This window comes from Dendrobates tinctorius, unplaced genomic scaffold, assembly GCF_039654945.1.
Source record: "Dendrobates tinctorius isolate UK_male_01 unplaced genomic scaffold, ASM3965494v1 ptg000008l, whole genome shotgun sequence".
Lineage (NCBI taxonomy): Eukaryota > Metazoa > Chordata > Amphibia > Anura > Dendrobatidae > Dendrobates > Dendrobates tinctorius.
In genome coordinates this window covers 26,857,285-26,883,131 of record NW_027361676.1, presented here as the reverse complement: position 1 = coordinate 26,883,131, position 25,847 = coordinate 26,857,285, and the positions used below count along the sequence as shown (strand labels likewise).

At 41.5% G+C, this 25,847-nt stretch overlaps 1 protein-coding gene across 2 annotated transcripts in view; it reads right to left on the bottom strand.

The window, feature by feature from the left end:
- RXFP1 (relaxin family peptide receptor 1) overlaps positions 1-25,847 on the bottom strand; it is a 548,429-nt gene that overhangs the window by 153,267 nt on the left and 369,315 nt on the right. For both annotated transcript variants that reach the window (XM_073576626.1, XM_073576616.1), the window contains exons 4-5: positions 24,592-24,697; positions 21,449-21,520 (exon numbers count right to left, since the gene is read on the bottom strand). In XM_073576626.1, the coding sequence (XP_073432727.1) occupies positions 21,449-21,520; positions 24,592-24,697 (178 nt within the window). The remainder of the gene's footprint in view (positions 1-21,448; positions 21,521-24,591; positions 24,698-25,847) is intronic.

Below are 25,847 nucleotides of genomic sequence, written 5' to 3'. Positions count from 1 at the left end.
GGGGATGCTTCAGCAAGGCTGGAATTGGGCAGGTTAATCTTTGCGAAGGACATATGAATCAAGCCGCATACAAGTGTAAGGGGGTGGCATTGCTATGGACAGTAGAGACAAACTGCCACTTTAAGAGACAGGACCCCCTTGGCTAGAGCAATGGGACATTCTGCTCTCCCCTGCAGTAAGACTGTTTTGGTTTGTTCTGCCAGCAATGGAGGGGAGGGGCTGTTTTCCTGTGTATTCTGAGCTGAGCGTCACGTGCTGTGAGCTGTGAGGAGAAAACGTGCAGCTTGAAATTGACTGAACTTGGGATTATGTAGACCCTTCTGGGGATAACATAGGTGGCTTCTCTGTGTTGCTGTGAGGAGCCACGAAGAAATACAACGAAGGAATCCAGAGGAGGGAATCCACCGTTTCTAGGAACATCTTGGGATCTTCACACAAGGACAAGACCACTTTGCACAGAGCATCCAGGAAGACATTGCATCATGTTGCAGATAACTGCAAGGGGCCCCCGGGAAGGAACTGAGACACCAACGTTACTGTGAGTGTTAACCCCGTGTGCGCACATGTTAGGGAATAGGATAGGCTGCAATAGATAGAGCATGGTAGCCGTGTGGCCGGTGTAGCAGAGGCCAGGTAGACTATAGTTAGAGTAGCAGCATACTGTACTTTATTGTGTTGTTTTACCTTTTGGAGAAAATACACTGATCTGTAATAGTTGGTGCACCGTGCCATTTGATGGCCCAGCTAGAGAATATCACTTTTGTAAATTGTTTTATGTCATTGCATACCCCTGTTTACACCTTCCTAACACTGCATACCTTGCCTGTAAATAAATTAACCCTTTGTTGTTTGCACCTCATCTTGTGTACCGTAGTCTCCCTGCATTGTGGTGGTCCCCAGGCCATCGCTTCACAAGGTTATCCTGGAAAAACAATTGATTCCTTCTGCTCAGGCAATGTTCCCCAACTCTGAGGACTGTTTTTTCCAGCAGGACAATGCGAGATGCCACACAGCTAGGTCAGTCAATGTGTGGATGAAGGACCACCAAATCAAATCCTGTCATGGACAGCCCAATGTCCAGACCTGAACCCCATTGAAAACCTCTAGAATGTAATGAAGAGGAAGATGGATAGTTACAAGCCATCAAACAAAGAAGAGCTGCTTAAATATTTGTACTAGGAGTGGCATATGGTCACACAAAAGCAGTGGAAAGCATGACAAGACACATGAAAGCTGTGATTAAAAATCATGATTATTCCACAAAATATTGATTTCTGAACTCTTCCTGAGTTAAAACATTAGTATTGTTGTTTCTAAATGGTTATGAACTTGTTTTCTTAGCATTTTTTGAGGTCTGCAAGCACTGCATTTTTTTGCTATTTTGACCATTTCTCATTTTCTGAAAATAAATACAAAATTTAGTGCTTGGAAGTTCGAATACATGTTGTCAGCAGTTTATAGAATAAAAGAGCAATTTACATTTTACTCATAAATATACCTATAAAGAGAAAAAACAGACTAAGGCTAGGTTCACATTTGCATTTGAGTCCACAGCGTTTAATCTGCATTCCCAAACGCATGCAAAAACGCATGCAAACGCATGTTTACGCAGCATTTTTTATCCGCATCATCTTACGCACGACGCCAAAAAAGCAGCATTTGCATGTGTGTGTATCCGTTTTTGCATGCGTTTGCATTTTTTATGCACATGCGTTAGAAATTTCCAATGTTTTCCAGTAGCTTTTCCTTGACACCAGACACCCAGTAGGTGTGTCTCATGTGAAATATATATTATATATATATATATATATATATACACAGTATATATATACACACTGCACTGAGGAAATCCTCATCTTTGGCTGCTGCATCTAGCTGTAAGATGGAGCTTGACCTGGACAGCTTCCTAGAAGATCTACATCTACAACTGAAGTTGGCTGCTGCCTTTGCTTTTGCTTGTCAAGAACAAAGAAGAAGAGAAAGACAGAGAAGACGTTATTGTCGCTATTGGCAAAACCCCATCCTTGAACTCTGAGAGAGCCATGGAGCCTACCACTCTTTGTACATCAAGCTGCAGCAATACCCGGGGAAGTTTTTTGACTACACAAGGATGTCGCAACAGAGCTTCCATACTTGCTGCTACGTGTGCAAGGATCCTTCGCCAGGCATGACAGACAGCTATGTCAAGCAACTGCTGCTGAGGAATGGCTCTTGGGCACCCTGAGGTACGTAGTATTGAAAAAGAAACTCCTGTCACAAATAATCTTAACCTACCCTATCCCTGACCCTAAGCAGTGTACTGATTTTTGTTTTTCATTTTCTTTGCCGCAGATTCCTGGCTACTGGAGAGACATTGTAATTGTTACATTTCCATTGGGACTAAGACACCAGTTTTGTGGGAATTTTTTTTTTCATTTTCATAGATCAACATTGTAAAATTCTGTAAATCACTTGGGGGTTAAGATACTCCACACGTCTAGATAAATTCCTTGATGGGTCTAGTTTCTAAAATGATGTCACTTGTGGGAGTTTTCCACTCTGTAGGCACACCAAAGGCTCTCGATACATGACATGACACCCACACACAATTCCATCAAAGTCTGCGCTTCAAAACGTCACTCTTTCCTTTCTGAGCTCAGCCGTGCGCCCAAACAGTAGTTTTTCCCAATATGTGGGGTATTGGCATACTCAGGAGAAATTGTACAGCAAATTATATGGTTTTGGAAATTTTGCTGAAAAAATGAGAAATCGCTGGTCAAATTTTAACCCTTATAACTTCCTAACAAAGAAAAATTATGTTTCGAAAATTGTGCTGATGTAAAGTAGACATGTGGGAAATGTTATTTACTATTTTATGTGATATGACTTTCTGATTTAAGGGCATAAACATTAAAATTTGAAAAGTGCAACATTTTCAAAATTTTTACCAAATTTCCATTAAAAAAAAAATAAATGCAAGTCATATCAACAAAATTTTACCACTACCATGAAATATAACACGCCATGAAAAAACAATCTCAGAATCACTGGGATCTGTTGAAGCATTCCAGAGTTATTACCTCATAAATTGGCACTGTGGCACTGGTCAGAATTGTAAAATTTGGCATGGTCATGAAGGTGAAAACAGGCTTGAAGGGTAAAGGGGTTAAAGGAGCACTAAACACAGAAAATACAGAAAACACAGAAAATACACAAAAAAAGAAAACCATATCTCAGTACTTTGTCCCTTAATCTCCTCTTTTAAATTCATCCTATTTTATTTTATTGTTTTGTACTTGCTCAATAACATCAAGAACTAGGACACTAAACAAGCGATCATGCTGCAGAACAGGTGCCACGACTGGTGCCTGCCTGCAGAAGGTTTTTTTTTCAGTATGTACAGGTTCAGGATCAGTGACTTGTCAATGTAAATGATCAGTGACCTGTCAGCAGGCTGCATTATGAATAACTAAGCAGAGCACCACATAAAGACCCCCACCTCCAGACCTCCCCAGGGCATGAGCATATAATTAATTAAAAACTGAAAATAAAGATTAAACAACAACGACAAGACAGATTTCATCAACCAAGGTATCATTTTAATCAGTTTAACAGTGCCAATCTGACAATGTATGTAGGTTACTGTGCACAATCCTGCTGACAGGTTCCCTTTAAATCCACAAACATTTTGGTATAGAATTTAACGGGATTTCCATTAAATATGTAAGTTTTCCATATAGAGATTGTTTCAATTAAAGTTGGATGAGTATGTAATTTAAGAGAAGGATTCAATAAATGGGCTAATAATATGAGAGTGGAAGTTTACCATTAATTGATGGTTACACAACTTTCCTCCAGAATTCATGAACTCTTTTCTAGTTTACATAATGATATTGGTTTTGCAATATCTTATCACATTTGGTAATCCAATCCCAACTCTGCTTTTATGTTTACAGAATTGCAATTTTGGGGGGCTTGGATTTCCAGAAAAAAAATCTGAAATTTGTTTTTGTAATTTTTTATTTAAGATATCGAGTATTAATAATGGAATGGTCCTGAAAGTTTATTGTAATTTGGGAAGCAGAATAATTTTATACAAAACAATTTTTCCCAATTTTTTTTTTGCGGTTTTGAGCTGTGTCAAATCCTGAATTTGTTTTGTAAGCATCATAGATGGCAGAAAAATTTTCTTCTACAATTTTTGAACTAGGGTTAGTCAATTGTATTACTAGGTATGTTACATTTTTTTCCGCCAATTGGTATTGAAATTGTTTTCGAATATGTTGGTGGAAGTCAAAGTCCAGAGGGAAGCTTACAATTATAGATTGTGGGGTGTTTATAATAGAAAACTAAACTAAATGTATTTATTATTTACGTGATTTCTCAGTTAGGATTGAGTGGGTCTCTCAATATAATTATGTAATTGGCAAAAAGTCCAAGTTTATGCTGTCTAAAATAAATAGGTATGCCTTTAATAAAAAAATTATTCCTAATAGATTCCGCAAAAGGTTCCATGCTAAATATGAAAAGCAACGGGGATATGGGATAGTCCTGTCTAGTCGCATCGATGATAGAAAAATTCCCTGATAACTGTTATTGACTAAAACATTTGCTGAGGGACATGAGTATAATGCTTTGATAGAATGAAAAATTTGTCCTCGGAAGCTGAATTTTTGTAATGTTGAAAATGTATAGTCTCTATGGATCCTGTCAAATGTCTACATTGAATCTAGCGATAGAAGCAGAGAAGGCATTTTTTGATTTTCAATGAATGAAATCAAATCTACAATGCATCTTGTACCATCTGAGGCCAGTCTTTCATTAATAAATCCTACATGATTTAAATGGATTATGTTACGTAGAATTGTTTAATTAAATTTAAAATAAATTTTTGTATCCTTTTTGAGGAGAACTATTGTGCCTATACTTTGTGACTGATTTTAATTTTATTTGTTTTGGGATTATAACTATAGTTGCTTTTACCATTTCCTAAGAGAATTTTTCCTCCTTTTCTATATGGTTAAATGTTTCTGTCAAAAGGGTGAAAAGAGATGTTCATAGTTGTAATATTATTTATTGGATAGACCGTTTAGTTCTGGACATTTGCCATTTTTGAGTTTCCTTATCACCGATCTAACCTCCTGAATAGCTTTCTGAATTCTCCAATCCATATTTGTTAATTTTTTAAATTTTGTAGAAAGTTATTAATATCCTGTTGGGAAGGTTTTGATATATTATCGTAATTTCCAAATGATAAAATTTAGAATAGCAAAAAGCAAATTTTTCTGTTACATCCTTCAGATGTGTATATTTTTTAATTTTAGTTTTTTTGTTTAATTAATTCTATTGTTTTGTTTTTGAAATTTTACTTGATTTGCTATTAATTTTGTCATTTTATTGTTAGAATACTGCTAATTGGCTTTTGTAGATTGTATTAATTTGTCAAAGTCATCAATCAATAGGCTTTTTAATTTGACTCTTTAGAGTGTGTTTGAGGGGTAGGGTTAGTTTTTTGCATTAATCCAGTGTCATGATTTTGTCAGGGTGATTTCTTCAAAATTTTGTTTGATTTGACATTTCTAGGTAACATTTATTTGAATAAGGTTTCCTTTGGTTACTGCTTGGTGTGTATTTCATATTGTTCATAATGCAATATCCTGCGCTTTATTTTCTTTAAAATAAAATTTAATTGAGTTTTCAATTTTTTTCTTCATAATTAGAATGTTGTAATAAAAAATAATCATATCTCCAAATGTTTCCATTTTGAGATAACAGAAAGCTTTAATTGAAAATATTAGTGGAGCATTATCTGACCAATTTCTAGCACCAATCGAAAATTTCTTACATTTTGATAAATAATATATATTTATTAGTATCAGGTCAATCCTGGAAAATGTATGTTGAGCATTGGAATAAAAAGGTGTATTCCTTAGAAGAGGAATTGAGAAATCTGAACACATTAAATAGGCTTTGCTAACCATAAGTAATAACAAAATTATATCTAAATGATTGTCTAATTTATTATTGGGAATTGATTATTGATCTAATTGATTATTGGGAATTATAATAAAATCTCCATACCACATTAAATATCTTTTCTGAACTATTTTTATTTTGTTTAGAATCTTATTTAAGGATTTAATTTGGCCTTGTTTTTAAACATATACATTGTGCATATAGAATTTTCTAATTTGCATAATAAAATATGGAGCCTTCTACTTTTGTCTGTGATTTTTCTCTGGGAAGCCAAATAAGTTGGCTTGTTATTGTATCTCTAATTGAAATTAAAACACCTGCTTTTTTCTTGAGAGATGGTGATTTATATTTGTTTAGATCACCATCTGTAGATTCGTTGACAATTCTTTTGCTTAAGTCATGACTCATAATCCAGAAACGTCAGTGGCTGAATGAAAGATGCAAGATTCTGTCTGGATCCCAGAAACTTACTCAGCTTTTATACACACACTACAAGCAAACAGGTCACAGGTGAGGATGTTACCTTTAGTAGCTACAGTATTCAAACCCACTTGTGTCAACTTCTGTGCATGTTATCAGGCCCAAATCACCAGGGTATGTTAACTTTTCATCAGGATCATTTAGATTTTTTGGGTTATCATTATGATTTAAAAAGAGAAAACACAGTAGTTTGACAATAAATGGCTTCACCCAACCACTAACCATGAGTGGAGAAAAAGTTTTGGTGTTATCATTCATATTCTCTGGAAAAAAAAGCTAAGAAAGCAAAAATTCTGCCAGGGTATGTAAACTTTATCATCTGAGAAAATTGTCATTGATGTTAGAGGAGGCAATACCCGGTATTAAGAAATGGGTTATGTGAACTTTTAATCAGGATCATTTGGATGTTTTGGGTTGTCATTATGATTTAAAAAGAGAAAACACAGTAGTTTGACAATAAATGGCTTCACCAAACCACTAATCATGAGTGGAGAAAAAATTTTGGTATTATCATTCATATTCTCTGAAAAAAGGCCAAGAAAGCAAAAATTCTGTCAGGAGAATGTAAACTTTTGAGCACAACTGTACCTTCTCTGAGGTCTAGGAATCCTGTTCTGTATTCTCACTGGCCATGCTATCTTTCTTTCTGGGAGGTAACCCAGCTCTAGAATGAGACTATGTACTGTGGGAACCTGTTTACTAATGTGGCCTTGCTTGGTACCTGTCCTTTGCCTGGTGAGGATGTTGCAGGTCCATATCTTTGTCTATCTTCCTGGATATTTCCATTTTTGTAATTCTCTGGATTCCTGAAGGTTTCTATTATCATATTCTTGAGGAATAGTCTTCTGGATATGCTTTATGTTGCTTATAGGGAGATTAATAGTAGGACCTTCGGCCGAACACAACCATCTACTAGCTCTTCGAAGCCATGTCCTCTTTGATTCTATTTTATCTTATATTACAGCCCAAACTGTGAAATCTATAAACAATTTTTTTGTGTGTGTCTCAGGAGCTCAGCAATGTTCCTCATTCTCCTTATTGTCTTGTGTGCAACCCTAAGGGTGGGTTTACTAGATGACCAGCAGAAACAATCGCTGATTGGTTACATGTTTGCCAATTGGCGGTCATTTAACCCCCTTCACGACATGTGCCGTACATGTATGGTACGTGTTGTGTCTCTCCCTTTGATTTTGGCTCTGGCGCTGAGCCCACATCTTTTCTGGCACATGTCTGCTGTTTTGAACAGCTGACATGTGCCCCTAACAGCTGTGCGATCCACCTGCAGCTGTTAACCTGTTAAATACCACTGTCAATCTGACACGGCATCACTAATCCGTCACTAACAAATTCCGTCCATTGGCGCCCTTGTCACATGACTGTGGGTCTCCGATGGGTTGGCATTACAACCCGGGGTCTTCAGCAGACCCCTGTGGTTGTCGTTGCCAGCGGACGGCACTTATAGCAAATAAGCATTTCTGCTACACAGGTGATCTGATCATTGCCTTTGTGTAGCAGAGTCAATCAGATGATCGCTGCTTCTTGTCTCCCATGGAGACTATTGAAGCAAGTGAAAAGTAAAAAAAAACTTTTGTAAAAAATATAAAAGTTCAACTCACCCCCCCTTTCGCCCCATTCAAAATTAGACAATTAAAAAGCAAACAAAGACATATTTGGTATTGCTGCATTCAGAATCGCCAGATCTATCAAGATATAAAAATAAATAATCCGATCGGTAAACAACGTGGTGGAAAAAAAGGCAAAATTAGAGAATTACAGCTTTTTGTTCGCCGCATCATTGCACTAAATGCAATAACGGCCAATCAAAAGATCGCATCTGCACCAAAATGGTATAATTAAAACTTAATTGTTCAGTGTGCAAGAAATAAGCCCTCACTCAGCCCCAGAGCACGACAAAATGAAGACGCTACGGGTCTCGGAAAATGACTACTTTTTTTTTTTTAACAAACTTTGGATTTTTTTTCACCACTTAAATAATAAAGAACCTATACATGTTTGGTGTCTACAAATTCGCAATGACCTGGAAAATCATAATGGCAGGTCAGTTATAGCATTTGGTGAAAATGATAAAACTATCCCCCCCAAAAAAGAGTTGTTGAATTGCACTGTTTTTGCAATTTCACTGCACTTGGAATTTTTCTCTATGGAGTTGTTCAAAAGTACAACTCGTCCCGCAAATAACAAGCCCTCACATGGCCATATTGACAGAAAAATAGAAAAGTTATGGGTCTTTGCAGGAGGGGAGCATAAAACAGAAGCGCAATATGAAAATCTGCTGCGGCCTGAAGGGGTTAATATCGTTTTTGCTTATTTTTCTGTATTCGGCAGCCTGTTTACACTGCCCGATTATTGAGAAAGAGTTCTCCTAGGAACACTTGTACTCAATAATCTTCTAGTGTAAACTCACCCTAGGCCAGTTTCACACGTTTCACACATCCTGATATTTCCGGTACCGGAAAAACTGGTACTGGAGATGTCAGTGTCCATGTGTCCGTGTGTGTACTATGTGCAGCACACGTGTGGCTACCGTGTGCCACCCATGTGCCGCATCAGGACCACACAGACGGCCGCCAGGGAAGCAGTGCTACTGTAAGCCGCTGTCCTCTGGCAGCTGGTGCTAAAGCCGGCTGTCATCCATTCTCCCCTGCTCTGCCACAATCAGCACGAGCAGAGGAGAATGAATGAAAAACTGACCTGCTATAACTTCAGGACCGTTGGAAAATGCAAGTGATGAGGTCACTGTGTCAGAGCTTGAACTGCCGTGACCTCATCACTTGCATTCTCCGACGGTCCTGAGGTCATAGCAGGTCAGATTTTCATTCATTCATTATTTCATTCATTCATTCATTCTCCCCTGCAGATCAGAGCAGGGGAGAATGGATGACAGCCGCATTCAGCCCCTGCTGCCGGGTAACAGCGGCTTACAGTAGAGCTACTTCCCCAGTGGTCGTCCGTGTACACGGAGAACAGTGTGCACTGTTCTCCGTGTGCACATGTGCGGCTTGTTTTGCGTCCTGTGTGTCCGGGTTAAAACAGACATGTCTGTGTGTTTTGCAGATGGCCACACGGTCTGTCAAAACACGCTGACATGTGCATAGACCCATTCATTTGAATGGGTCCACGTGCGTCAGTGTCTCCGGTACGTGAGAAAACTTTAACCACACGTACCGGAGACACTGACATGTGAAACCTGCCTTAAGGCCGGGGTCACACTTGCGTATGGTATCTGATGCGAGAGCATCGGATGCGATATGATAATGACCCTCAGCTCCTGCTCTGCTGCGAGCAGGAGCCGAGTGTCATGCGACTGTGCTCTAAGCCTCTCGCACAGAGAGGATTGGAGCACAGCTGCGGAGGAGGCAGAGGATCTAATTTCTCTATCTCCTCCATTGCCGACGTCATTGTATGGTGCACAGCACTTGGATGATATCCAAGTGATCTGCGCTGTGTCACTCCCACCTATAGACTTATGTTGGTGCGAGTGCACTGAGACTTGCTACGATTTCGCTCGGACGCTGACACCGGCCGAGAGAAATAACATTTATGGGAGCTGCCCCATTGCGATTTCACTCGGACGCTGAAAACAGCCGAGAAAAATAACATTTATGGGAGCTGCCCCATAGATGAATACTGGTCCGAGTGCTATGCGATGTTTTATCACATAGCACTCGTCCGTATTCATCGCAAGTGTGATCCCTGCCTAAGACAATTCACTGCAGAAGAAGCCTCCTTGCTGTGATCTGTCTGAAGTAGGACACAATATTGTCAAGCCTTTTATCAGCAGAAAATGGAACTGATCAGCGGCAGATTAACCTTGTGTTCTCTGCATGATTCCTATAAGACTGTTTCAGGATACTGTAGTAAATGCCACAGATGAACCGCTATATTTCTTGTTTAAATCAATTATTCATTTCTAGATTTTGAGAGCTTGAAGTCTATGGGGAAATTCATACATAAATATATAAAACTGCAGATCTTATCAATACACAATCAGGGAAGGCCCAGGCTGTCAATGGAGCGGAAAGGGATTCAGTCCAATTTCACCTACAGATTGGAAGTAACCGTTGTGCTCTGCTGGTCATGTTGTCTTGCTATTCACGAAAACAAAAGGATATAAGAGTCTATTTGGTTTCAAATGTAGTTCAAAGTAAATATGCACAGTTGAAAATAACTTTGTAAAGTTTTGATTAAAAATGTCCTACTATCGTATGTGTCTACTGTTCAATGGTTAAAGATAACAAACGAAGACTGCATGTAGTGTGATCCTGCAGTCAACTGTCTCTTCTTTGCCTCTCTAGGCCACAACCTACTTGTGAGCACTTTCTATGGTCAGTGCAGGTCCACATTATTTAAAACCAGCATATTATTTTCCCTGAGGAAAAAAACCCAGTTTGCATTTAACTAGAAAATGTAAAAATAAAAACTATAAAAGAAAATGTGGCTCAGTTTGCATAGCCATGCGATAAAGGAGAGAATGCCCACTGGAGTCCTGAGCTTGCAGGTCCTGAAGCTGGGATGTCAGAGAAAGCCGCTACATAGAGACATCAACTGAATAGATGCACAAACATTTTAATTTTCTTGTGGGATATTTTTGTGAGAGTACTGTAGAAATACATCAAAGCTGGAAAGTAAAGCAGTTTTCAGATAGTTTGTCCTTAAAGAGATATTTCCATCTCTAGGATCCTATCCCAATATTTAGTAAGTGTAATAATAATAAAATACCTCCAATTAGAAATGTAGCATAGTTTTTCTGATTTGCTTTGCTGCTTATCCCATATACAGGGCATTGCAGTAGCTTACAGTCCTGCTCATTGTTATTGTCAGCCCTTCATTTTTTCCATAAACTGTACAATATTTCCAGAAATAAATGGAAATGTAGCAAAGGTATATCCTCAGGATTTTTTTAATTAGTGGTCCAAAGTAATACAACAATAAAACATTGTTTTTCAACTTACATGTTGCAATTTCAAAGAAGAAATAGAATAAAGAGTATGTGCAGCAATAAAGACAATCCTAATTAATACTTGGTTGTTATTGGTGACAGCCTCCAAACGTTTCTTTTAGCCATCTATAAGCTTCTTACTAGAGATGAGCGACTTTGCCTTTTTTAGGGTCGGGTCGGGTTTCATGAAACCCGACCTTCTCAAAAGTCGAGTCGAACGAAATCGGCCGACTATCGGGAAAAGTCGGAGTTCCGACTGAAACACGAAACCCAATGCAAGTCAATGGGGAAGCAAAGTCGGCAGGGAGTGGAGGACAGTAAACACACCTACATGCCGGACCGCTTTTTTAAAGTGCGCGAAAACTCTCTCTCTCTCTCTCTCTGCACATGTCATCTTGTTGCCCACAGTGTGCGTCCTTGCTCATTGGCTGAGAAAAGGCACCTGCAAGCATTATGGGAAACGCGACTTTGGCGCTCGGGTCGACGACCGCATGGCCGACCTCACACTATGGTTGGGTTTCGCTCGGCGAAACCCGACTTTGACGAAAGTCGGCAATTTTTAAATCTAACCGACCTGTTTCGCTCAACTCTACTTCTTACACTTCTCAGCTGGTATTTTCGCCCACTCCTGATTTGTAGTTTGTTCATGCTCTTGATGTTTGCAGGGTTTTTTGTTCCCAATAGCAGATTTCAGCTCACCCCAAACATTTTTAATGGGATTGAGGTCAGGACTAATTTCTGGCCATTTTAAAACAGTCGATTTTTTATTTTTCAATCATTCCTGTGTACTTTTGGATGTGTGCTTTAGGTCATTGTCTTGCTGGAGGACCCATGATTTTCGACTCAAACCAAGTTTTCTTACACTAGGTAGGACATTTCGCGCTAAAATCTCTTGATAATTCTCTGACTTCATGATTCCTGTGATATGGTCAAGGCCTCCAGTACCAGACACAGCAAAGCAATCCCATAGCATTATGGATCCTCCACCATGCTTTACCTTTAGTAGCGTGTTCTTTTCCTTATAAGCTTCGTTATGCTGTCTTTAAACAAACTGTTAATTTGCATTGCCAAAAAGCTCTATTTTTGTTTCAGCTGTCCACAGACAATTTTCTCAGAAGGATTGTGGTTTGCTAAGGTTCTCTTCGGCAAAGATCAGTCATTCCTTTTATGTCTTTTCTACAGCAATGGCTTCTTCCATGGTCTTCGCCTATAAAGCTCTGCTTGACTTAGTGTGTGGTGTATGGTACTTGTTGAAACCATTACCTCAGACTGTTCCAGGATGGACATCAGGTCTTTGGACGTTTGACATGGTGTTGTTTCACCCAACATTCGAAGACATATCTTGTCAATTTTCCTCTTTCCCCCATGTCCAGGAAGGTTCTTGACTGTTCCATGCTTCGCAAACTTCTTAATAACATTGCACACTGTTGAAACTGGGCTACCAAGGTCTTTGGAGATGGCTTTATACCATTGCTTTGGAAGTATTGTGTTTGCTAATAATATCAGTTCTGATGTCCTCAGACACCATTCACCATTAAGACAAAGGACCTGGGCCTACCATGTGGCTTTTTAAAACACTCAGTAGAGCAAAGGTATGTTGACCAATGTCAAATAATTGGGTATATAGCAAATTGGTATAAATTATATATTAAAACATAGCTTTTAATTAGCCCTTTAAAAACAGCAAGTATTGCAAAACAAAACACAAACAAGTGCACAAAGTGCTGGTGTGTAGTGCTCTATTAAAAAGAAACCATATAGTACTGCCTCAATGTCCCATAACAAAGGACAAAAATTGATTGTAAATCACATGCCTATATGTCCCATTACATCACAGGTATCACAACCATACAGGCACAAATAGACGACTTATTGGACCTATAGTCTAGCTGTGAACCACCTACAGCATTAGGTCTCTAATACTGGCATATATCTTTCAGACATGCATATTGGACCTTAGATTATCCACCATGTCTCAGCAAATATTCATGTGTGCTATTTATCAAAACGGCATAAATTGCATGTTGCCCATGGGCCACAATGTATCAAAGTAAAACTTCATCCACGGGACATTGTATCATTATGCTCTCATGGCAATCTTAATGGCACAGCCGCTGTACTTTTCTTGTCTTGCGCTCATTCAGGAGGGAGATGAAAAGGTTCAGCATATTTCTTAATGCCCACACCAATGGCCTAGTCTCCACAAATGTCACCCAACGCATTTCATCTGTACTAGAATCATCAGGGGTATCCTGACATCTTATCTTGAGGCGAAGCACGCCCGTTCTGAATTTGTTACTTCTTATAGATCACGGCACACCGCGGCTTAACGCCGCTTCCGGTCGCCAAGTATAGTACTTCCGGTTTGTGCAGAACGCTGCAGACTGCGCCCATTACTTGCCCCACTCCCTGTGTACTGTGCAGATTGCTGCGTGTCATATCCGGGATGGACACTGTTGCATATGCCCCACTTCCTGGGTGTCCATATCAGTGAAAGTCTCCGGAAATTGTCAAATCGCGTCATAAAGATAGAAAATCACAAGACGCCCACGTATCCACGGAGACCTGCTGCATTATCATATTTAATACAATGCTGCTATGTGGTCTACCATATACGATACTTGCATAATCAATAGTGCGGCCTTCATCAAAATACATAATAACATTTATGATGCTTTCAGATGCACATTTTGATTAACAGAAAAAGGCGCTATAAAATACAGCTAACGCCAATTAACCCATTAAGTGGACATTTCCAGTGATTACCTAGTACATTCACATATGCGCCATATCAGAGTTAAAAAGCAAAAATAGACATTCTGACATTCTGGCACTCGTGGTCATTGCTCCCACACCATGCAGGCATGAACGGAGACTAAATCCCGTTACCTGTTATCCTTTCCTACAGCAGATTCTGCTTGAAAAAGGCATGTTTATGCTGAAATGTTGCGGAAGATAATCTGTCTTTCTATTGATTTTTGCCTTTTTGTATGGTGGTGGTATTTGCCTCATTGTTCTACATCGGATAATAAATTTTCACTTGAGCGCCCAAGCTTTTTGCTATTTGATTGCTACTTACATACCTTGGAGCACCACCTCTGGAGTTCAGTGAGCACCGCTTATATTCTTCAAAATTTTTTGCAATTTCACCGCACTTGGAATTTTTTTCCCGTTTTCCAATACACAATATGTTAAAACTAATGGCGTCCTTCAAAAGTACAACTTGTTCTGCAAAAAACAAGCCCTCACATAGCCATATTAAAAGAAAAATAAAAAAAATTATGGCTCTAGGAATAAGGGGAGTAAAAAACTATAACGCAAAAAAGAAAATACCTCATTGGGTTAAGGGGTTAAGGCACCACTCCAGTGTTTTTTTTTATTGCACTGCCGGAGTGGTGCTTTAAATGTAATTCCCCTCCCCATCTCATACTAACCTGCTGCTGCCTTCATCCTCTTCTAGTGTTGCTTCTGTTGGTCTCCGGCAAAAAGTGATGTGCCGGCTGCTCCAGTGTGTAATGAAGCGTGCCGGAGATTACTTTTCAGTACATCTTCTGCCAGAAGCACATGTTAAATGCCGTTATTGGAGTTTGACAATAGCATTTAATGGGTTAATAGCAACGGGTGGATTGTGATTCCACCCGCAGCTGTTAGAGGCACATGTCAGCTGTTCAAAACAGCTGACATGTGCCGGAATAGATGTGGACTCACCGCCGGAGCCTACATCAAAGGGAGGGAGTACGACATTGGCGTAATATTACACTTGATGTCAGAAAGAGGTTATAGGGAATGTCTCATGTTGATTTCACTTTAGTTTAATTTAGATAATAATGACTTTTCCTTACAATAGGTCATCAATATCAGATTAGTGGCATCCTACCGTTCACCATCCAACCTGATGGAACTGGAGAGAATCTGCAAGGAAGAATAGAAGAGGATCCCCAAATTCAAGTGTGAAAAACTTGTTGCATCATTTTCAAGAAGACTCATGGCTGTACGAGCTCAAAAGGGTGCTTCTACTCAATGGTGAGCAAAGGGTCTGAATACTTTTGACCATGTGATATTTCAATTTTTCTTTTTTAATAAATTTGCAAAAAGTTCTACATTTCTGTTTTTTTTCAGTCAAGATGGGGTGCAGAGAAAAAAATGAAATTTTTTGAATTTACCAAATGGCTGCAATGAAACAAAGAGTGAACAATTTAAAGGGGTGTAGGGAAGGTGACCTGACGGACGGACGGACTAGTCAGAGTGAAGAAAGATAGGTTTGCACAGTGTAGGTAGGAGACAGTGATTACAGTGGGGAAACAACTAGGAAAGTGTAGTGGACGTGCAGTACCTTGGGATGACCATTAGATGGCAGGGTGGAGTGTGAGCAAAGGACTTTACAGCAGCTTAGGGCTTTAGAAACCGTTGGTCATGGGGGGCGTGGTGACAGTTAGTGACAGTTTCAAGGAACCGGGGAAGTTATAAATACTGAGGGAGGGTTCCAGAAAGTTCCAGTCCCCAGGGGGAGCCCAGGTGACAGGAGGACTTCGCCAGTCTGTGTGCCCTGAGGAGAATCCGACCAAGGGGACTGAGGAGAGGAAACGTCAGGGGGTGGTCCTGACAGGAAAGGACCGCAGTTGAGACGAGGTACTGGGTGTAAGACACCGTATGTGACACGACGACTGAGCAGTAGAAGCGCTGTTGGTTAATGGGCCTAAGGCGGCCACAGTGACGGAACTGTCAGGAGCGTCGACAGTAAAGGAGGGGACGGTGTGTGCAGACACGTCTCCAGTGTACGGTGTGAGAAGCGGCTCTGGAAACGGAGGGCCGCGAGGTGTGCCGTCAGTCGGACGGCAAGTGAAGAAATAAACTTGGACCTGTTGCACCCAGAATCTGCCTCCATCGTGTCTCTGTTGTCATCTCTGCGCGGTATAAAAGTAGGACCACCCCCCCAGCTTGGCACCCCACCACCGACACTACATTTGGCGTAGTCGGCAGGATAGACGCCGCTAATACATCATCTTCTGCGGCAGGCCTGCCTTAAAGACTGGAAAAGGACTTGGACTACTCTGTTTGGATTACAATTACCTGTGGAATACAAATGGGAAGCGCTGTGTCGGATCTGTGTTGCTTGCAGAGGATCCAAGGCAGTAGCTGATTCTGCCCAAGATGGCGGTATTACTTCAGCGCAGAGGAGAGGTCCGGGTGTTTGCAGTTGTTCAGAATGGACTGGGACCCCCTCCAACGTACCCCAAAAGGAAGCAATATATGCCCGGAGACCGACGTTTCCATATATTGGACCCTGGCAGATGGATGGAAAGGTCTGCCAACGCCCCACCCAGCAGGAGGAGTGGCACAGAAGAAAAACTTGGCTGCGGCTGTCTGACGCCATTCGAGTGCTGCCCAACGGACGGTATGAGATGCTGCGGGTGTCGGGGCATCGGCCGCCTAGAGTGGCAATGGCGGCGAGAGATGGAGCTGCACCAGAAGTCATCTTCAGATTTACGGGCAGGCAGCGGGATGCTGAGCCGGGGAGCGGAGCCTGAGGGGAGTCAGCGAGAACGGCTGCCACCAATACCAGCAGAGGACTTCTCAGCGGAGCCCCCGAGTCCGGAGGGAAGGCCCGCAGGACAGTGGAGCAAGGAACGGAGGCTGCGGGGGAAACTGCGTGATGATGGAACGGAGGCCGCAGCGCCAGGGAAGGTGAGAGTACCCCCGGCCCTACCAGTGCCTCCGCAAGCGGCCCCCACCATTCTGCTGCAGCACGCGGCCCCCTGCGCACCGGAAGGCCTAGTTACCACGGGCCCCGTGGTGTATGCAGAGCTGAGCGAGGTCCCCGCTCATGTCCCCGAACTACCCCGCCCGGAGTCACCAGTGCAGAGCTCACCCAAAGAAGATGCTGCTGCGCTTTCCCTGCTAATAGCAGCTGCATTGTTAAAATCGGCCGTTACTCCGACTCCGTTGGAAGTAGTGGATGCGGCCTGTCCTGAGGCCGCGGTTATGCCGCTGCTGGAGTCGGCTGCGACCGATTTAGCGGGCCCTGTGATTCCAGCCCCCGAGGACCCGGTTCTCCCCATTTGCCACCTGACCCCAGCGGCTGCTGGGCCGCAGAAATCTTCGGCCGTTTCTGTCTTGCGGTCTTTTTCAGCGGAGTCCCGCCCACCGGACTCCAGGGCCCGTGCTGTTCCCTCCGTGTGGGAAGCGGAGGTGATCAGGAAGAAAAAGGCCCGGGAGCAGGAAGTGTGGAACCTGCTCCACACTCAAGGAGAGGCCGTCATGGAAAAGAAGAGGACTTGAATGGACACCCTCAGTATCCCCGTGGAGCCCTCACCTCTGTCCATTGAGAGTGGTATAGACTGTCAGGAGTTCGATGCACCGTTGTGCAGATTATAAGGACAGTTGCATTTAGAAAAAAGTTTTGTTGTTGTTTAACTGATGCAACTATTTTCTCTCTCTTTCTTTCTTCTTTCTATGTTCTTTATATACGAAAATATGTTTACCTGACAGAACGGGGATACGGAAAAGTGGAGGAGTGTCCAGGTCCAAGGAAGGGGGGGAGGAAGAAAGAGGAAATGCAATGTTATGTTATATTTTGGTTTTAAAATGAGCAAAAGAAAACGGAAAAAAAAAATTATAAAAAATGGGGTACTTGTGCTATTATAAAGTTGTATGATGTATAATATGCAAAGTAAAATGCAACAGGTCCGGGTAAGGGAAGGTCTGCGGGACCAAAGGAAAGTGTGAGATCCGGTAGGGATCTAAGAGTTGAGGAGGTCTGGGAGACCGGGACGCCGACCATGACATGTAATTGAAAGAAGGAAAATGAGTTGGAAGACGTGAGAAAGACTGCCGTCCTAGGTCAGGTCCCCAACACCACGGACACCCCTGAAGAAGGAAAGGCGGGCGCCGGCAATGATCTGGTAGGTGAGTGGCCTCGATCATGGCGTACCGGATAGTGAAAGGTAACAGTAGGGGAGAGTAGGGGAAAGATACACGCCGTAGAGAGAATACGGGTGTACCTTGCCCAATTTGAAAGACGTTGTCATGTGGCGTGCGCGCTGGTGAGTAGCAGTAGGCTGCTCAGAGCATAGTGCTCCCAGTATGGTTCGGCCCCCGCAGATAGTGGGTTTGGCTCAACTTCTGGTCCGACAACAGAATGTAGGTGTAGATTCAGAACGACGAAGGCAGGGATGACGATTGTCGAGGACGACAATGGACAAAGGAAGGGGGAGTGTAGGGAAGGTGACCTGACGGACGGACGGACTAGTCAGAGTGAAGAAAGATAGGTTTGCACAGTGTAGGTAGGAGACAGTGATTACAGTGGGGAAACAACTAGGAAAGTGTAGTGGACGTGCAGTACCTTGGGATGACCATTAGATGGCAGGGTGGAGTGTGAGCAAAGGACTTTACAGCAGCTTAGGGCTTTAGAAACCGTTGGTCATGGGGGGCGTGGTGACAGTTAGTGACAGTTTCAAGGAACCGGGGAAGTTATAAATACTGAGGGAGGGTTCCAGAAAGTTCCAGTCCCCAGGGGGAGCCCAGGTGACAGGAGGACTTCGCCAGTCTGTGTGCCCTGAGGAGAATCCGACCAAGGGGACTGAGGAGAGGAAACGTCAGGGGGTGGTCCTGACAGGAAAGGACCGCAGTTGAGACGAGGTACTGGGTGTAAGACACCGTATGTGACACGACGACTGAGCAGTAGAAGCGCTGTTGGTTAATGGGCCTAAGGCGGCCACAGTGACGGAACTGTCAGGAGCGTCGACAGTAAAGGAGGGGACGGTGTGTGCAGACACGTCTCCAGTGTACGGTGTGAGAAGCGGCTCTGGAAACGGAGGGCCGCGAGGTGTGCCGTCAGTCGGACGGCAAGTGAAGAAATAAACTTGGACCTGTTGCACCCAGAATCTGCCTCCATCGTGTCTCTGTTGTCATCTCTGCGCGGTATAAAAGTAGGACCACCCCCCCAGCTTGGCACCCCACCACCGACACTACAGGGGTCTGAACACTTTCTGTACCCACTGTGTATATACATATACTGATACAAAGATTTTCTTTCTGTGTTAGTCAAATAAATAGTGTTAGTAAGTACCACTGTCTCTTCATTGTCTTTCATTGTCTGCGTTGTTGCATCCACGTAGCCTGCTTACATTCCGTAAACTGGTACAAACAATGTTGGGAAATCGCAGGTACACTGGTTATTATTGGGTCTTCGTGCATACTGATTGAAAATACTGCTGTATGAACCCAGCCTAAACTTTGCACTCACTGTATAAATCACATTTTATAATGCAAATCTTATTAATGCACTAAAACGGAGTCTGTCAGCACAAAAATAATTATTTAAATCAAGCACAGCCACCTAATGGGGGAAATAGTCCTAAATCATAATGTTAGTATCCAGATGCTTTACTGCAATTGCATGATATTATTCTTCACTAAAATTTGCTAATGAGGTGCTTGGTGCACCCTTAATGTGACCAACAGTTCAGTCCACCTATACTATTTATCTTCTTCTGCCTCCGGTGATGCCAAGGCTGTCAATCAAAGAAGAATGGGTGGAGATAGATGTAAATCAAGAGGGTGGGAAGGTGTCCTGATCCACACCCGGGGGGCACTGAGAATCACATAAGCATAGGTAGAATGATTCCTGGCAAAACGCAGCAATGGATTAATTTCTTTTCTTGCCCTGACTTCGGCAATATCTAAGCTTGTGTCATTCAGTGCAGCTTTATGTATTTGACTGATTCTCTCGGAGGAATAATGAAGCGTGCTAGAATTCAGAATAATGTTTAGCAAAGGCCAAGAGAAAAATCAACTGAGTCAACCCAAGTCATTAACCAGGAGCAGGCAGTACTAATTGTGAAGCATTATGTTAATGGATATTAATCTGCAGATTAAAACCTAGCACACAGCAAACAATATGCCCTGCATGCAGCCAGGAGGTTATTCATGAAAAAGGGGAATAAGAAAAATGCATTTACATTATTAGCTTCACCAATTAAGAACACTTAGAAATGTAATTTCTTAGATTCTTTTACCTTTTTAATATAACAACATACAGGAATATGTCAAATATAGTGAAACATCTGTGGGGCCCAAATATCAGCTGCAACAGGCTCTGTTTCAGTTCCTCAACTGATTACAACTGATGCCAAAACTGATTCATAAAGGTATTTGTTCTCAGCAGGGTTAATCAAATAGCGTTGGACATGGCCGGGGGTCAGATAATGAAAAATTATGCTTCAGACTCTGGACCTTCAACCACTGATGTGCCAGACCAGTGGGAACAATCCCATTGAAAACAATTATTGTAAATCAGTTCCTCCATCAGTTTCTATGTGGCATTTTAGTGAAACACTGGATGGGAAATACATTATGGGAAGAACTATATGTGCAGTTGGATAAAGATGACTACCCTAAATTGTGATAGTGTTCCTCTCAAAGAAGATGGCCGGTGAACATAGTCTATGCTGGAAACCTAACATGGGAAATTCAGTAGTGTTCTAATATAATATTAACTCTCTGTAGAGTTACAAATATTAAAGAAAATGACCACTATATTTAGCAAATGAATACATTGTCCTAATGTGGACATAATTACTAATATATAAGTATGTAGTTTCTCCACCTGTACTTGTCACTACAGCTTTTCTCACAGACTGACTAACACTTCTGTCCATACAACAGCTGTTGGTGGCGGAGCGTTGGACCATCTGTCCATCAGCCGCCTCAAGTTAATCTTTACAAAGTCATGTGTTTTTCAATAGGACGAGGTGTTGCTCAGATCTGGTCATATGCTCTTTCAATAGTAGCCATTTTGTGGACAGGAAAACAAGAGCAGGAGGAGAACCTGTCATACTTATATATCATATGTGCTAGAAAATCATGTCTCCAACACATCTGTTAAAATAATGATAAAGTGGAAAATCCCTTTAAATCAACATTGGTACATTTTTTAACTGTATTTGTAAATTGCCCTAAATCAATACTCTATACTGTACTGTCTAGTAGTTCTCCACTTCTATTAAGCACTAGAGTGATACTGAAGCAAAAGAAAATGCAAAGCATGCTTACAAGTAACGTAAGTCCGGATACCGCTGAAATGTATCAGGGCCAAGTTTCTTTAATAGATTATGCTGCAGTGACCTGTAAATGATAATTGCAATTGTTATACATGAGCAGTTACATTTTTATTACTTCTAAGTGGAATAAAATTAATTCTTCTAGTCAGAGTAAAGTGAATGAAACTGTATATAATAGAGGCAAAAGTGATCTCCTCTCTTAATCTGCACCATGGTACATGGCTAATCATCAGGGGCCTGCTAAATAAGTATTGGGTATTTATTCTAAGTATACATAGGGGTACACACATATTCCCTAAGGTTCCATATCATGGAACCGCAGTCAGTCTGTGGACCCTGTCATTATAGTTTTCTCTCCTAAAAGCAATTATTTAAGCATAGAACTGTAGCATGAATGTCTATGTATGAAATCAGAGGTACAACGTGGACACATAGATATCTATAGGTGACAACAACATGGATCTGCAAATGGCCATATGTATGAGGCACCTAGGCTACATGTTATCATTAATTCAGAAATGATACTCAAGGCATAATTTGTATTAGTACACTTAATATTCACACTGACTATTCACAGGTGAAATGCTTGAGGGACACCGAAAAGTAAACATGTATAGTTATTAAAGGGAATCTGTCACCCCATTATAGCCCTATAAGCTGCAGCCACCGCCATCAGGGACTTATCTACAGCATTCTGTAATGCTGTAGATAAGCCCCAGATGTAACCTGAAAGATAAGAAAAACACGTTAGATTATACTCACCGGGGGTGGGGTCGGGTGCGGTGGGTGTCGCCTTCCATCTTCATACGATGATGTCCTCCTCCTTGCTTCTCCCTCGGCTCCTGCGCAGGCGTACTTTATCTGCCCTGTTGAGGGCAGAGTAAAGCACTGCAGTGCGCAGGCGCCGGGAAAGGTCAGAGAGGTGCAGCGCCTGTGCACTGCAGTACTCTGCTCAGCCCTCAACAGGGCAGAGTAAGTACGCCTGCGCAGGAGCTGAGGGAGAAGCAAGGAGGAGGACATCATCGTATGAAGATGGGAGGCGCCGGACTGGATGGCGACACCCATCGGACAGGACCGAACGCCTGGGTGAGTGTAATCTAACTCTTTTTTCTTATCTTTCAGGTTTCATTGAGCACTCATCTACAGCATTACAGAATGCTGTAGATAAGCCCCTGATGGCGGTGGCCGCAGCTTATAGGGCTAAAATGGGGTGACAGATTGCCTTTAAACATGAAGAATCTTTATGTAGGTGACTGTTCATGTCAGACCGATGCTCTGTAGTGTACTGGTTTAAGGTGTAACGATCATTGCAGAAAGCTTCTGAGAAGTCACAGGAACATTAATAGATGCTACCATGATTTCACCACTAGTCTTTAGAGGGAATTGTCAGCACACAATTATGGTTCTAGCCAAGCAAAGGCACTCAGTGCACTCTTGGCGTTACAAAACAGTTCAGTGCACCTTCCTACCTACTTGTTTCCCATCTATCTGCTCCCCTTCTTCCCTGAATCGGGAGATATTCTAGCCTTTCCCCTACCAGAACTGCAAGCGATAAGTTACCTTTTTCTTGTATACCTTTTTCTCAAGCATTGTATTTTGTGTGCAGTTCTCGTCGTTGCCATTACTGATCTCATCTCCCTGCATAACCTGTTCAGTAAATCCTGTTAACCTCTTCTCTGTCTCTAGCTCTTCACTACATCCAACGAATCTCTTCCCTTTACAAGTAACCCTTGACTCTGCCCTGTCCTTCAAACCACACATCCAAGCTTATACCACGTCCTGCAGCCTCCAAATCAAAAATATTTCCAAAATCCATATTATCCTCAACCCATAATTAACTAAAATGCTAGTACATACCCTCATCATCAACCCCTCAACTATTTCAATATCCTCCTGTGTGGCCTCCCAACTAACACTTTAGCACTCCTCCAATCCATCTTTAACACTGCAGATGGACTAATCCACCTTTCCCCTCGCTACTCCACTCCCTTTCCCCTCTGCCAATCCCTTTACTAGCTTTCAATTCAAAGCTGCCCATAATCTGTCTTCTCCGTACATCTCCAAACCAATATATCCTGATACCTCCACACACGTAATCTCTGGTCCTTACAAGATCTGCTTTTCTCCTCCACCTTTATATAGTCCTCATCCACTGGTCTCCAAGATTTTTAATGAACGTTCTCCATTTTTGGGAATTCTGTGTCTCAGAATGTCCGAATATCTTCAAACACAACCTGAAAACTAATCTCTTCAAAAATGTTACAATCTGCAATAACTCCGCTGCCATTTCTCTATCACCAGAGATGCTGGTGATAATAGTATTGTGTAGTAAGGAACGTTTAACAAGTGTGCATCTGCGCTCCCCTGTTTGATGTTAATGAAGCTGCATATAACGCACTTTTGCCTGTGTGCGCACATAAACTATATTAATAATGAGAAAAATCTCTTATATTTGCTACAATACACTGGTGCTTTTAGAAGCCTACCTATGCTTCTATATGTCATGCTCTTTTGGGTTGCACCGAAACGTAGAGACACAAGATGATTCAGCTACCCTGGATCCATGTTTGATCCTCCGCAGACTGTGCAGACAGAGTGGCAGATGGTCACGTCTGTCTTCACATTAGTCTGCACAAGTCTGCCGTTCTGTGCTCATGTGACATCACTAAGGCTGCATGTTTTCCTTCATGCAGCGAGAGAGAAAGTCCACCTATTCATCCAACGTGTTTCGGAGGTTCCGACCTCTTTCATAAGGAATCAAGCCTAGATGAAGAACAGTTGTTTCAACGCCTTGGGTGGATCCAGGACAGCCGAATAATCTCATCTCTCTATCTTCGAGTGCAACTCAGAAGAGCACGCTAGACCACAGACACATAGAAGCACAGGTAAGCTTCTATAAGCACCATTGTATTTTAGCACATAAGAGATTTTTCTCATTATTAATATAGTATTGTGTAGTAGTTATTATGTTTGGATATCAGACACACAAATATAAGTTCAAATAACGTTCAGGTTGCTGGACATGAATATTTCAGTAATTTGTATATTCAAAAGGAATGTATTGACCAAACCAAATATAAGAAAGTGTAAATTCTTTTTCCCATCCAGATAAACAGAATGACCTGCTTTACTCACAACATGGTCACATTTGAGGAGACAGAAGGGACACTTCGTAATTTGGCTCCATCGCAGTCAAGTTCTAATCCACGGCACAAACACTGCGCTGGCACTTCCCCAAGCACTAGATAAAAAGAAATAGAAACATGAGAGAAGACAATGGCAGTGTGGCATTGAAAGGTCACCTAGCTCTATACTCTGCTTCCAAGCGATTCATGAATGGCCTCTTCTGATTGTCGGTAGCAGTAATGACATTATCTTGAGATGATGGTACTGTCTATTACAAATTGTATTATTCGTTAAAATATGTTTGGATGCATGTCAAAGAAAAGACTCTCACCAGAAAAAACGCTTCATAATTTTTGCTTTGGTGTCCTTTACTAAGAAGCACAGGAGCATTAGGTCAGCAGTGTATAGAGATGTATCACCAGCTGAGACCATTAGGTCAATGGTGAAAAGAGTAGCAGACAAGTTTTCAATATATACCTGTGTGTTGGAAATATACTTTTAGTGATTTTTATTTTATTTTTTAAACTTTCAATGTAAAATGTAATAGCCCTAGAGGGATTGGCAGTATTCACTTGTTAGTAATACATGATGTTCTGATGTCAGTGATACATGATTTCATGTATAAAGATACATATACATATTTTCTATAGGGCCCCCATGGGACTAAACATTCCTAGATTATACTTGGGACAGATTATCAAAAATTGTGGTGTCCAAACCCCAAGACCAGCATCAATCAACAGAATAATTTTACTACTAGAGGACTTTGCTAAAGACTGGGACCCTTTTATTCTATTGATCACTTGGACTCCCACCAATCAAGATAGTCTATTCGAAAGAAGGAATACTCTATTGTTCCACACATAACAAGTTTTAATCAGGGTTAAAAAAAGCATAAAAACAAAATATAATCATCTTGACGGATTTTCACAAAATGGGCAACTATGATCAAGCATTAATTACTGTTATGTGTTACTTTACCAGTCAAAAGTTTGGACACACATGTTGATGCAATGGTTTTCCACATTCTTATTGGAAAGTGCACATTGTAAATTCAGGCTGAAGGCAGCAAAACCATAAATGTATACATATGGAAACAAGGAGAAAAGAAACGTGAAATAAACAAGAATACGTGCTATATCTTAGATTATTCAAAATATCTCCCTTTTACTCTGATGACAGATTTATACTTCTTTGGCATTCTCTCAAGGGCTTTCATCTTGTAGTCACCCGGAATGGCTTCAAGTGGAGAGGCATGACTTGTC